This window comes from Silurus meridionalis, chromosome 3 (assembly GCF_014805685.1).
Source record: "Silurus meridionalis isolate SWU-2019-XX chromosome 3, ASM1480568v1, whole genome shotgun sequence".
NCBI lineage: Eukaryota > Metazoa > Chordata > Actinopteri > Siluriformes > Siluridae > Silurus > Silurus meridionalis.
Window position 1 is genome coordinate 29,432,318 of NC_060886.1, and position 14,954 is coordinate 29,447,271.

At 41.5% G+C, this 14,954-nt stretch overlaps 1 protein-coding gene across 1 annotated transcript in view; it reads right to left on the reverse strand.

Moving 5' to 3' along the window:
* Nucleotides 1–4,776: 4,776 nt before the first annotated feature.
* Nucleotides 4,777–14,954, reverse strand: part of cntnap5a (contactin associated protein family member 5a) — a 122,220-nt gene continuing 112,042 nt past the window's right edge. Inside the window, 5 exon segments of the mRNA XM_046845147.1 lie at nt 4,777–6,283; nt 6,745–6,819; nt 8,842–9,045; nt 9,514–9,598; nt 11,937–12,070. Coding sequence (XP_046701103.1) covers nt 6,087–6,283; nt 6,745–6,819; nt 8,842–9,045; nt 9,514–9,598; nt 11,937–12,070 — 695 coding nt within the window. The 3' untranslated portion in view covers nt 4,777–6,086.

Here is a 14,954-nt window from a genome sequence, read left to right on the forward strand (position 1 = left end):
CTCTGTACCCAAGCGATCACTCGGGTTCGGAAAACATTCTGAGAAAATCCCAAGCAGAAAATATTTGCCAAGTTCGAAATGGACGTGATTGTTATTGTGATATGTTTGTCACTATCCAGCGTTTCGTAAAGAGTCGAGAAGAGCACCGCCATGGTCATGGCGTACAAGCTGGTAGGGATGAACAGAACAGTCTGGACTATTCCCATGACGGTCACTCGCATATGGTTCTTCTGCTGACGATGACCGGACGATCCGGTAGTCTGTTCCATCCTCCGGATGTGTCTCCGAAGGTAGAAAAACGTCCTGCCCCAAGAGATTGCTAATGTACAGGATGGGCAAATTAAGTACATCATAAACATCCTAGTCGCGGCTTCGTACAGACTGTTGTTTAGGACCGTTTTTCCGAGCGATGTGGTCTCATTCGAACGGGTTTCCGGCGTCAGATACGACGCCGTTCCGATCGACAATGCCGCCAAGAGCAAAGTCTGGTCAAACAGAAATCCGGCGTAAACGATGGCTTTGATGTTTTTCTTGATCCACGCGAAGACGTCGGAGTGCTGTGGAACGATCTTCACGTAGTAAAAAATGCTGATCCAAGCATTGAGCGAGAAATTGGAGCAGTAGGTTTGGAACACGATCGCCACGTTGGCCACGAGTAGCCAGTCTGGCGGCGCCGAAAAGCACAGCGCTACTGAAATCAGGGCGATCGCTTGCTGAACCGTGGAGTTTCCCAACAAGGCGGCTAGCAACAAGAACAGAGGTTGACGAATGCTCACTCCCGCCGCCGGTCTCCAGAGGCAGAGGACGAAGACGACGTTTAGGACGAGAGCGCCGACACAGAACGGGGTGCAAACGACGGCAAATAGCAAATTCTCCATTGCGATCACTTGCACCATCTTGTCTCCAGACTCCAGTCGTCTAATGCTGCTCTTTTTTTGTACCGGAGTTTTTAGCAGTGCGCTAGAGCCCACACGAGTTGTGAAAGATGGGATATGTTAATATGCTTGTAATGGGCCTTGAAAGGCCTGTGTATGCAAAATCCAGGGATTCACACTTTTTCTTTTTTTTTTTTGTCTCTGCACGATGGCATTGTCAATTGATCTTTAAAAGTCCAAAGGTTGCTAGATGCTATGTTTTTTTTTGACGCTAGTACTCACAGATTGCAATCCAAGTAAATTATGCTAATTTTCCTAGGTAATAAATTTTTCTTTTTTTTAAAAACCGAATTAGATCTAATCATCTATAATCATTGAAGTAGCTTCGATAGAGAAGGCCAGCAGGAAGCGCTACATTTTGAGCTAATCATGCAAATGATTTTATTTTTTAATGTACAGGCTCCATGCTTGAAGTATATCTTTATTTCCTGTCTTGATTACCCTCTTAAACTAATTCTCCTAATCTGCTGCATGTTCACTACCTGCTGCCAGTAACAAAGTGTATGATTTTTACCACAAACCGCTCTAATCAGAATGATTGAAAGCCATCTGTTCAAGCGTCCCAACACACCTGACTCAGCTCGTCAGCTAATTAGCAGAATTCAGGTTCTGAAGCGGAGAAACGCTAAAAGAAAATGTGTAGCGCGGCGAGACTTCGGGATCGCGGCGCTGTGGTGATTTTATTATTGTTCGGCTCGATGTGAAATGAGAGTTGATGTCCTGGAGGTACGAGTGGTGTTAGCGATAATATTTGGCTGGAAGTGATTTGGTGTTTGCCGGAACGTCGAGAAGTACAAAGTGCACAGAAACGGCTGATATCGGAAGCAATGGATTTTTGGGTTTTAATGCCTCAGTGAACTGTGTAATATTGTGCAGGGATTGGAGTTCTCAGGGTTTAATTACACCGGGTGTAGGCGATTAGAGGATTTCAATAAACGGGTAAATGAAAATGATTTACATGGGTCCGACGGATGCTGTTCACAATCTTTGGCTCAGCGGTTACGGCTCTGGGTTACTGAGCAGAAGCTTTGGGGTTATATGAGTATATATATGGTGTATCTATGAGTTCACATCATCACATGATGGGGTGGTGGATCCTCAGCAGGTGGACTTCTAAATGGAAGTTTAAATCCGAACACCACCAATCTACCACTCTTGGGCTCTTGAGAAACCCTATCTGCTCTATCCCGATTTGCGCTCCGAATCTGGCTTCCGACACAGGCAAAGACATTTGAAGAAAAGAATTTCGCAACCACACTATAGAATTGCTAAAGGTTTTACACCCCTGACCAATTGAATTCACTCAAATTTCACTAAAACACTTATGAGGGAAAAAGAAATGCTAGCACAGGGTTTCTGTAGGTTTCACAAAGTCAAGTAAGACTTTTTGAAACATTTTTAAGAATCAAATTTAAGACCTTCATTCACAAAATCAAAAACGCAAAATAACGTTGCTAGCAACGGACCCGAAAGAGCAGAAAGCTGGTTGGCAGTTGCGTGTTGGTCTCATTTATTTATTTTGGACTAGCAAAATAAATAACTATAACATTGTAAAAAAAACATCATAAGCATTTTAATGAGCGGTCGATGAAACGTTACATGGAAATCGGAAAATGAAGTCCTGTTTAAAATTTCAGACCTAGAACAATGAATAAAAAAATTCAGTGAAATTTTAGAGTACAGTTTGGAATTACTGCAATTTACTGTGCAAGAACTGTCAGGGGTGCACTTTATGGAGTGTGTTGGATGTTGGTTAAGAAATCCTTGGTTTGTCACAGATATCTTCAAATATCCTAGCTTGTTTTGAAAGCCAGAACCGGAGCACAGATTCAGCAATAATCCAGTGCCCCTGGAGCTGATACGGTTGCTCAAAAGCCCAAAAAATGCAGATTGGTAATGTTAAGCTTTGAACTAATTCGCAGAAGTCCAACGTCTTAACTACTGAGGTTCCACCATTAAATCGTGTGATCATGTGATCTCATACTGTATATATCTCATACCCCAGCTTGTTAGGAAGTTAAGATCAGAGCGCAGGATCAGTCATGAAACAGGATCCCAGGAAAATATCGGGTTGAGGGCACTTGCTCGAGGGATTTACTGTGGAAGCTTGGTGGGGCTTCAAAATCCCAAACTTCTAATCAGTAGTCAAGAGCTAAATCCTAGATATGTTTGAAGGCACCATATTTACCATTTACAAAATCTGAGTGTCTCAATGAGTGCAGCGATGCTTGTGATCCCTCATCAGATCGCATTTGCATGTAAAATATTCCCCAGTCGATGGATCATTTTTTGTCAAATATTTGCAATGGACCGTAGCATTTCTGAAGCATCTAGAGTACATTTGCATTGTTAGGTAAATGATGTCGCTCACTCTCCATATTCCATAATGGGTTGCATAGACCTTTTTCAACGTTTCGATTTATTAAGCAGGTGTCAAATTTGCATGGATTTCTTCCAGCTTTCTATCACGATTCTCCTTTAAAACATCGGATGGATTTGTGCATTTCTATCTACACAGGCCACTCGGGTGCTTGTTCAAGTCCTCTGTCATTTCAAGACTGGACTCGTGGTAGGTCTGCCTCTGAGGGGACATCTGACCTCTGCAAATTATCCACAATATGGCTACATGACTTGGGTTCCAAATTTCCAAAATCACCCCATACCACCTCACTGCTACATTGCCTCCACTGACATTCTCACCCAAATTAGCACTTTCCAAGTTTGCTTTGTAGAATTCAAGAGTTATATTTATATTAATTTTGTAATTTGGTGTACCAGTGTAGATTTATTTATTACGTCGCTGTGGATAAGGACGTCTGCTAAATGACGCAAATGTAAATGTAATACATCTGAGAATCTAAGTGGTCAAAGACCTTAGCAGGGGCCCAGAAGTGGTAAACTAATGACCTTCTGATTAAAAGTCCTCAAGCCCTTGTTTGACTGGTCAACCATCTCTTAGGGTACAAGGAAGACATGCTTCAAGACTGTTCTGGTTCCTAGGTGGTGGAAAGAACTTTTCCTAAATGTCTGGATAGCAGGGTATAGCTTGAAGCCCTTCAAACAAGATGTACTTCTTCCATTTACCCAACAGTTTTTAGACTGGTAGTATCCTCCGTCTATGACCTAGCAAACCAGTATCAAGTTGTATTTCCTGGTGCTTCAAAGCACTTTTCTAATACCGGGATCTCACTGTGCGATTTTTGTAGTCTTTTGCGATTGTTGCTTGTCAAACTGTATGAACACGATCTTCATGTCATACTGTAGAAAACGTCATCTATCCAGAAAAGCGTCTCTCTTAATGGTAGCTAGCAGCAAACAAAAACTGTACCGGTAATTTTTGTTCTCGATAATACAACGTCATGCAAACACTCCTTTTCCCTCCATAAAAGTTTCTTCATCCACCCGACTGGTTTCGACATTTTCCCTGAGGTGGCTTGAAGTTGTCTCACTAAGCTAATCTTGTCATCTAGTGATACAGTAGAAGTCGTCACACTGCAGGAAAGAGTCTGAAACTTTCAGCCAGAATTTCATCAGTGGATGTAAAAATGATCGCGACTCCATTATTGCTCTGTCGGTGAACAAACCAGCGATCAAAGACTGCAGATTTTAGCCGAGGTATTATATGAATCTTTTAGGATTTCCGAAATTTGTTTCCGACGAACAAATCATGGCTAAAATCGCACAGTTGAAGTGCATAAGACAGTCTCCTAATTTACATAAACATTTTAATATAAAGGTACTCAATTGATTTACTTGGATTTCCTACACCACTGGAGCTGCGTTTTCTTTTTTTTAGATTGACCCACTAACATCAGGCAACTGGCACAATTCTGGGAAAAAAATCTCTTTTTTTTTATTAAACATATATTTATTTACAGTAGCTGTACAATTATACAAAAACAGGCCATCTAAAATAATCCATATTGGGTTAGATAGAAAATACAGGGAGGAACATATTAAAGGACACTTTCATTGAACAAAAAAGCAGAAAAAGAAGGATAAACACTAAATAAATAAGAGTTGGTCATAGATGATTTTGAATATTTTTTATGTGTGGAGATCGTGTGAAAAAACATAAGCCGGTCATTCGGTTGCCAGATTGAACGCAGCAGTACCTTCAGACTACGGTACAATTGTTTCAGACTGGTGGGGTTTTTTTTGTTTGTTTTTTTTAAACAAATGAAAACCTAAAAAAAAACTAATCAATTGCCTGAAACACTGTTTCAAGACGAATTAATGGTAATACAAAGATAAACCGGAGTTGATGACTAGTTTAAAGGCTGGTATCGTTTGATTCTATTTGTCGAGTTTGCCCGAAGGACGTCAATTTCCAATTGGTCAGACAGTTAACACTTTCAAGACCATTCATTTCACATGCTGGAAGGTTTCCAAATGACTAGACTTTGACTATATTTAGAGAGAAAAAAACGTTATGTCGAGTTTCAAAAGAAAAATGGCATGAAATTTCACATAGTAAAGTTTTTTTTCCTTCATTTTTTTCTTAGCGCAGACGTTATGATTTACATTACCGTATATTCAAATGTACATTTTTACCAAACTAACTGGTAAAAAGGTTTTAATCCCCGCTTTCAAAAAAAACAAAAAAACAGGTTTGTCAGACTGCAAGGTTCTAGACGTCACCTCCAGGACCCGAGTCTCGCATTCGTGTTCGGTGCCGATCTGGAAACATGTTCTGCCTACATTCGTGGATAATATTTAGCTCTACATGATTATTTTCAGGGAAAAAGAAACAGGAATTGCAATGAAGAATTAGGATTTCTGAGCATACTTTTGAAGTATATAGCGTATATGTCCAGACATTTGTTAAATGTTGGGGTTGAGAAGAGTCCGAAAGTCCTCCAAAAATAACCAGATACTGCATCATATATATATATATTTTTTTCCTCAAAGAAATATTGTCCAAGAAATGCAGGGACTCTCCTGATAACACCATCACCAGACAGCACAACCCAGACCTGCTATTCCGGGGGCCAACAGGCTGGGTATCTACTAGCTACTACCTACCTAGATCCAAAGATCCCTACAGTCTCTGAAAGCTCCATGTAGGATCTTGTCCACGCTAGGTAAAGTCCGCACAGCGGGGCGTGCAGAGGAGGGGACGATCGGCGGCTGCAAGGCATTCATTGTCCGTTAAATGTAGTACTCCTTCATACTGTCCCTTATCGACTGGTTCAAGTGAAGCTCGGTCCTGTAGGCAGCTTCGAGGCTGCGTCTGTGCTCCTTCTCCTGGATGCTGGTGCTCCTTTGGAGCTGCCGGTGTTGGTATAGGAAGCGTGCCATCACAGCCAGGAGGCACAGCGTGACGAACACCACAGCTGTGACCACGCCTGCACCCAGACAAGAGCTTATTAGTCGAGTGTGTCCGGGAACTCAATTTTGAGGTCCAACACTGGCGTGAATTTGCTATTAGGCTAATTTGATTCATCAAAGAATAAGTTTTGTGCTAATGTCCAAAAGAATTAGCTAATAGTTTGATGCTAATCAGCCTATGTACCTTTGCTAGCTTCTCCTCTATTGAGCTCAATATGATTTAAAAAAATGCAATATTGTAGCACCTGAGACTCTCCTGATGCTTTCTAAAGGGTGTTTTATTACCACCTGGCTTTATCGATACACAGACACGCTAACGAAACATAATCAATAGAGTCATTACACTTTTCAGAAATAGAATCCACTAACAGATAAAAATAGAACACGAGGAACCCGTTGGATCTCTTGCGTTAATTACACACCCGAGTGACTCATACAAACGGCATAATAAAGCAGATCGGGGCAATTTATACCTCACCTCCAATTACCGCAGAGTCCCGCTGGGTGTCGTCTTCGTGCCGCTTGTTATCCGTGCCCACCTCCGTCCCGTGGTCTGCGGAAGAAAAACACAAAAGATGTTGCGTAACGTGTATTGTATATAAAAAATATACAGAATCTCACAAAAGTAAGTACACCCCTCAGCGACCATTTTAGTAAAAAGAACAAATTCGATAGAAATAAAACTTGGATATATTTTAGTAAATGTGCAGTTTGTAGAGCAGTACAGACTTACTGTCCTCTGAAAATCTCAACATGCAGCCATTATTGTCTAAATAACTGGCAACAAAAGTGAGTACACCCTCAGTGATAACAGCGGATAAAAGCCACACTCTGCTTGACAGAACCAGACAAATGTGTGTATCTTGTGATAGAACTGTTAAAATCTGGTGCTTGGAGTCCAATTCTCTCATACTGACCACTGGATGTTCAACATAGACCTCTTGGTAAAGACCCTCTGGGGATTAGAATTGTTGCTCTCCCCTGATGCCGAGGCTGTAAGAAGATCGGTAACATCCTGAAACAGTACAGTGTACAGAGTTATACAGAGGTTTTTCCAGAGACGGGTTTCTCTTGGATCAGCCCCCGCAAGAGTCCGTCAGAGAAGTCGAGTCCTCTTGCTGTGCGTCAGGTGCAGAAGCTGCTTCAAAAACAGACGCATGAATGCGGCAGCATTGCTTTAGAGGTTGCAGAAGCAGAATGTCCACTGATCAGTGCTCAGACCGTACGCAGCACACAGCAACATTGCCGTTTGCAGGCCGTCGTCCCAGATGGAAGCGTCTTCTGAAGCTGCTTACAAGAAACCTTGCCAACATTTTGCTAAAGAAAACCTGTCCAAGAGCATGAATTACTGGAACCATGATAAAGTTTTGAGGAGTAGTGAGGAGCACCAAGAAAATTTTGTCTGGCCTACAATCAAGCATGGTGGTGGTAGCATCATGGTCTGGGGATGCATGAGTGCTGCTGGTACTGGGAAGCTGCAGTTCATTGAGAGAAACATGGATTCCAACATGTACTGTGACATTCTGAAGCAGAACATGATGCCCTTTCTTCAGAAACTGGGCCGAACCACAGTTTTCCAACATAATGACCCCAAACATACCACCAAGATGACAACTGCCTTGCTGAGAAAGCTGAAGGTGATGAAGTGGTATGTATGTCTCCAGACCTGAACCTTATTAAGCACCTGTGGGCCTCCTCAAGCGAAAGGTGGAGAAGTGCCATGTGTCCAACATCCAGCAGCTCTGTGATGTCATTATAGAGGAGTGGAAGAGGATCCCAGCAACAATCTGTGCAGCTCTGGTGAATTCCATACCCAGGAGAATTAAAGCAGTGCTGGGTAACACTGGTGCTCAAACAAACTACTCACAATTCGGACACAGTTCACTTAGGGTGTACTCACTTTTGTTGCCAGATCTGTAAATAATAATGGCTGTATGTTGCGTTCTTTTCAGAGGCCAGTAAATCTGTACTGCGCTACAATTTGCACATTTACTAAAATATATCCAAGATTTATTTCTATAGATTGTCCCTGGAGAAGATTATACTAAAATGGTTGAAATGTGTTCTCCATTAAATGGTTGATTACATTTGTGAGATAAATAAAATAAAATGAGTCAGAAAAAATACAGAAATAAAGGAAGAATGAAGACGTATGAAGGGAGGGAGGAAGGAAGGGAGGAAAAAAAGCAAAAAAGAAAGAAATCAAAAAAGAAACAGAAAAGAAAGAAAGACAAGAAAGAAAAAGGACAAGACAGAAATAAATTAAAGAAAGAAAGAAAGAAAGAAAGAAAGAAAGAAAGAAAGAAAAGAAAGAAAGAAAAAGAAAAGGAAAAAATGAGAGACCAAAAAGGGGAACAAGGACAAAAGAGAAGGACAAGAAAGAGAGAAGGAAGACAGGGAGAAAAGACAAGTATGGAAAAGAAACAAAGAAAGAAGAAGGTAGGACAGGAAAAGGACAAAAAGTAAATAGAAGGAAAGTAAGAAAGATGAGGATGAATGTACCAAAAAAGGTAGAAGGACAAAACAGAAAGACAAAGTAAAAAGCAAGCATGAAACGAAGGGAAGAAAGGAATACCTAGACGTGATTTGGAGGATGATAAATCTGCCAGCGCTCCGCAGTTCGACTCGAGTAAATGACCTCGTATGCTGACCAGAGAGCTGCCACGGTTCAGCAGCGCTGCCTTCAGCGGAGCCACGTGATTGTACTGAACAGACGAAAAGCAGCCGACGAACCCTTTGGATCCTGCCTGAGCGACTTCCTCGTCCAGCGCATCACTTCCTGCTACAGCAAAAGGGGTCAAAAGTGGTGCTTCTTGTTATTATTATTAGAACTTCTTAGAAGAAATTCTGATCATTTGACCCAAAAGGAGTAAAAACTTCTTCGTTTTTTTTCAGATTGCTGATTTTCCTGTCTGTTTTTGCAGTCTCTCGGGAACGTAACCGTGTTTTGTCACATGAATTCGTATTTAATCTCCCGAATACAAGTCTGACACGTTTGAGGTTCTGAATAAAAGATTAACGGGGAAAAAAAGTGCACAGGGCACTTAAAAATCCATTTGGCCTTCGCTTAATGACAAAAGTGCAAATTTGCATGGTCTGCTCGGGGAGAGACGTGATAAGCAGAAGGGCAAATTTGAGCATTTTTTATATATGTATTTTAAAAGAATAAAACGTGTGCTCACTCTGTTCATCCTTTCATTTTCTGTTTAATCAAGAACAGAAAAGTAAAAAAAAAATGCTTTCTTACCTGTAACTTTTCCCAGGGTTAGTGATCGCATCGAGTTAAAGTCCGTGTCCTGGGACAGGGTGTACTTTTTATTGTCTTGATCAACCTATTGAACATAAAAGACTGAGCATGGAGGTTTCTGCAAAATTCTATTAAAATGCATTAGAGCTACAATGGAAAGTCAGAAATCGACTTGGAAAAAAGAAACCTTTCAAGGGATCAGATTTAAATGGAACCCATCACATACTGGATCGATTTACACTATATGGCTTTGCCTTGACCCTAACACCAACCCTAACAACTTTGACCCCCTAACATTGACCCCAAACCTGCCCCTTACACTAACATTGACTTCAACACAAACCTGCTAACCCTGACCTTAACATGGACCCCCAACCCTAATAACCCTGACCCCTAACATTGACCCCAAACCTAACCCTGACCCTAACATTGACTCAAACACAAACCCCAATCCTGCTAACCCTGACCTTAACACGGACCCCCAACTTTAATAACCCTGACCCCTTACATTGACCCCAAACCTAACCCTGACCCTAACATTGACTCAAACACAAACCTCTATCCTGCTAACCCTGACCTTAACATTGACCCCAACATTATTAACACTGGCCCCTAAAATTGACCCCACACCTAACCCTCATCCTGACCCTAACATTGACTTCAACACGAACCCCAATCCTGCTAACCCTGACCTTAACATTGACCTCCATCCCTAATAACCCTGACCCCATAACATTGACCCAAAACCTAACCCTGACCCTAACATTGACTCCAACACTAACCCCAATCCTGCTAACCCTGAAGCTAGCCCTGACCACCTAACCCTGATCTTAACATGGACACCAACCCAAAAACCCTGACCCCCTAACATTCACCCCAAACCTAATCCTAATAACCCTAAACCTAACACTGACCCCTAACACCCCAACCCTAATGCTAATTTAGTAAAAAAACAAACAAACAAACATAAAAAAACAGTCAAATGCTTGCAGAAATGATTCGGTACTTGAACTCTACACTTTCCAGAAAGTATCTACTAAAGCAAGCATGAGAATTTACACTGTGTTCTGGGAAATTCACATAGCAGGGTTCAGTCAACTTGGATATAAAAAGTAATTCAGTGTCTCCAGTTTATCTGTTATGAACTGGTGCAGCTTCTGTAGCACATCATTTATTGTGGTTTATCCAAACACAAGCATTTATGCAAATTATTTAGCTGAAGGCAAGTCTTTAGAGCAGAAACTAGACCAGAGAGAGGTTTGACAGATTTTATTAGATTTTATTTTATTTACATACACTGGTCTGATTAGCAAATGGAAAAAATTAGCAGATTTAGAATGTTTAGATGTATACACAAAAAAATAAAACAAAAAAAGCTCCAAACTTGATGTAATTAAGCAAACATGTAAGAGCTTCCACTGGCTAGTTACTGCAGTCCGTAATAGGTTTTAGCTGCAAAAGGTTATTTAACCCTAACCGATACATTGAGGAGCTTCTCATTTTCTCACCAGCCAAATCCCATGGTAGCAGAAAAGATGATACTCTGGTCAAGGAGTTTAAAATTACTGGCTTGCATAGAGCAAAGAAAAGAATTAATGAGATTCCAGAAACGATTACAATTTGGGGGTCTGTGGGGGCAGTGTTTTGATCTGGGGTCGCTTCAGTTGGCAAGTCTACGTTCAGCTGGTTCCTGTTATGTGTCTAAAAAGTGAGGTCAACTGCCTACCCTAAAGTTTTTTCATCAATGGATGTTTTGCTTTGGTGGCATGGGCATACGCCAAAATAACAATGCCAGGATTCATCAGACTCAAATTGATGCTTGAGAATTTTCACACATGGATTGGCCTCCACAGAGTCCAGACATTAACCCCATTGAGAATATTCGGGCAGTCGGACTCTCTCAGGACCAATCTAATGCAACTCTGGACAAAAATAAAGCGTGTAATTGCATAAGCTTATCGGAACGAATCCATGGCGAATGTGTGCTGCGATCAAAAAAACAAGTGTCCAGGCAACGCAAAGTCATAGTGTGACTATAAAACAATCACTGTCTTCATAACTATCAGCTAATAATTAATGGTTACACATTCAAATTGCTGCATTTGTCATCATTCAGTCCTGTTAGTTACTTACACAAACCTCTCGCAGGCAAGAACGGTTATGTAACTGCACTAATTTTAGTTCAACGCCGGAGCACCCCCCCACCCCCACTCCCCCGGCCCGATTTAGCATATCCATGCGGGATCGTTCACTCAGAACAAAGTGAGCCAACTGCAGATTTTACTTTGCTGATTGTCTCAATATAATACAGCGTAATAATAATGCATGGAAACGTTTCGAGTCTCCATCGTACACTTGTTTAGCATTCGGTTGGTGATCTGGATTACGTCCCCCCTGCGAATGAAGCTGGAGCGTTTACTAACCTGGACATAGACATCTTTTCCTTCTCGGTGAAGTCGGAGCCGGTGAAGCTTCCCATCCGCCAGACTAGTGAGCACTGGACTGAACACGCTGGGGCTTCGCTCTTTATAAAGCTGATACCAAATCTGCAGGCTCCCTACATCAGGAAATAAAACGAGACCCTTCAGGCAGCCAGAAACCCCTTAAAAAGTTTTAGCTTCTCAAATAACAATAACCACAAGCAAAAATACATAAGAGCAAATGTTTGTTTTTGGGTTTTTTTAACAACTCATTCCACATTAAGTCCTCATTTGCCTGTAATAATATTAACCATCACTCTTCTGGGAAGATGTTCCACTAGTTTTTGGAGATTTGTGCTCATTCAACTACAAAGGCGTTGCGAGGTGAGGAGACCTGGGCTGCCTTTAGCCAATTCATCCTGTTCAGTAGGGTCGAGGTCAGAGCTCTATGAGATCTTTCACTCCGACCCATGTAAAGCGTATCATCATGAAGCTGGCTTTGTGCACAGGGGTATTGTCATGCTGGAACAGGTTTGGGTCTCGTAGTTCAATTGAAGGGAACATGCAACCAGTCCTATACATGTGTGTGTCTTCAAGTTTGGGGACGAACCACATATTGCTGGAAAAGCCAGGTGTCCCAATACTTTGGTCCAAAGGATTCTGTAGGAGCATGAAACTAAGTTGATGAGGCAATAAAGTGTTTTTTTACACAAAAAACCAACACAGACTATAATATATACACACACACACACACACACGGTCAACGGTCCCTGGTGATCCCTCCAAAAGACTTATAAATATTAATGGCATCTCTGCCACTAGTTCTTTGCTCAACGCCGAACGTGTCGAAGCGCTCTTCACAACCTCGCCCACACACAGTGACGTGCACGAAACCGAGAGACAAAAAGGGGTTTTGTTTGATCGAGTGGCACGGGGTCAATTTCGAGTTTTCACTCTTAGCCTTTCCAAAACGGTGCATTACAATATATTCAAGAGGCTGTATTCGTGCTCGGGCTTGGGCGCGGAGGATCACCGAGCATGCTGCTCTGCATTATCCTGCACTGTTTACAAAGTGGTGAATTGAGCAAACGTTTGGGTTTTTAGCACAGTAATGCTTTGACTGCAGTGGAGTTCCAGGGCATCCATCAAGCCTGTGTGTGTGTGTGTGTATCTGCAAACAAGTCTCCAGATGAACAAAACATCCTAGTATGAGCGTTTTTTTTTGTAAGGCGCGAAGTACAGCCAGGAAATTCAGCTTTTGATGACGATACGGCATGAATCCAGACACAAATTTATGAAATTAAAATGAATTGTATGTCTGGGAAAACCACTTTGGATTTTGGTATAGTTTTTTTTTTTTCTTTCCAGAAATAGTGCTAGCCAGAGAGAGTGGCTTTTGTGCAGATAAGGAGAAAAAAAACGAGGTGCTGCTTGTGCAACTACCCTGTAAGCAGCCCGAGTTAAAGTGGAGCAGTCACATAGTGTATAGGCAATTCATGCATGTATATATATATTATATAAGATAATATATTAGGGGTGCAACTGATTGCAGTTGATAATTCCCTCCACTCTTCTGGGAAGATGTTCCACTAGATTTTGGAGTGAGCGTATGGAAATTTGTGTTCATCAGCTACAAGGGTGTTATGAAAGGCAGGTACTGATGTAGGTGAGGTGAGGAGACCTGGGGTGCAGTCAGCGTTCACATTCATCCCAAAGGTTTTCAGTAGGGATGAGATCAGAGCTCTATAGCAGCAAGATCTTCCTTTCCAAAGCATGTAAACCAGATCTTCAAGGAGCTCACTTTGTGCACAGGGGCATCGCCATGCTGGAACAGGTTCGGGTTTCCAAGTTCAAGTGAATGCAAAATTTATTATAGCGCCATCTAAAGATGTCCTGTACAATTGAGTGCCTCCAGCTTTGTGGTAACAGTTTGGAAAAGAACATGTAGCAGGAAAGGTCAGGTGACCCAATACTTTTGGAAATATAGTGTAGATATAGATTATATGGAAAATCTCTTTTCCTGGAGCAAGGGAATGTATCAGTTCTGTCTGGTTCTCCTGCTGCCACTGAGGTTTGAATTGCACATACAGTATGGCCATTATGGAAAATTCTGATCAGATCAGAATGGACTTTGGATCGTTCTGAAGAGGTGACCTGTACCATTCCCATTTCTTGCTTTTTGGAAATTTCAATCTAACATTTGAAAAACCAAATACGAATTAAAATGCGTTCATTCCCTGAGCAGGATGGTATTGGGATCCAGTGGGGTGTGACAGAGTTAGGAAAAGGACATGGTTTCGACTCCCATTTGCTGTCACTGTCATGTTGCTTTCAAAAAGAGTGAAGTCAAGATGTTGGATGGATTATACGCTGATGGTTGATCGGGTCTTTTACTTTTCTTCGAGTTGTTCAAAAGTCCCATTAATCCAAATAACTCAAAAATCTAAACTTAATGTGCAAGAAACTATATTTTCCATCTTTCCACATTTTATTGACATCCAGATCAATCAAAACGTTCTACAACATACAACGCTTCAGGCTATCAGCTGCAGTCTGCTGCTACTCATTTTAATCTCTCAATCTCGTATCTATTTATATTGCAAGTTAGTGGAGCTCAGATCTGTCAACCTTCCAAATAAAGTGTAACTCAACAGTTTTTTCGTCTTGGTCCAAAAAAAAAAAAAAATCACACTCAAATAATTCATTGCACAACCTTTCGCAAAGGTCCCTCTTCCCTTCTAGCTTTTAATGATGCATCAGGTAAACTGTATGGGGCACATGACTTTACCAGCCATATGTTTTTCCTTTCTCCTTGAACTACGAGACCCAAACCTGTACCAGTACCACAATGCTCCAAAGCCGGCTCCATGAAGATCTGCTTTTAGTGGGTCGGCGAGAAAGATCTCCTGCTATAGAGCTTTGATCAACATCTTTGATACGAATTGCAACACGGACAAATTTGGAACATCTTACTAGAAGCGTGGAGGTTATTATGACAGCATATGGGAACTAAATGCGGAA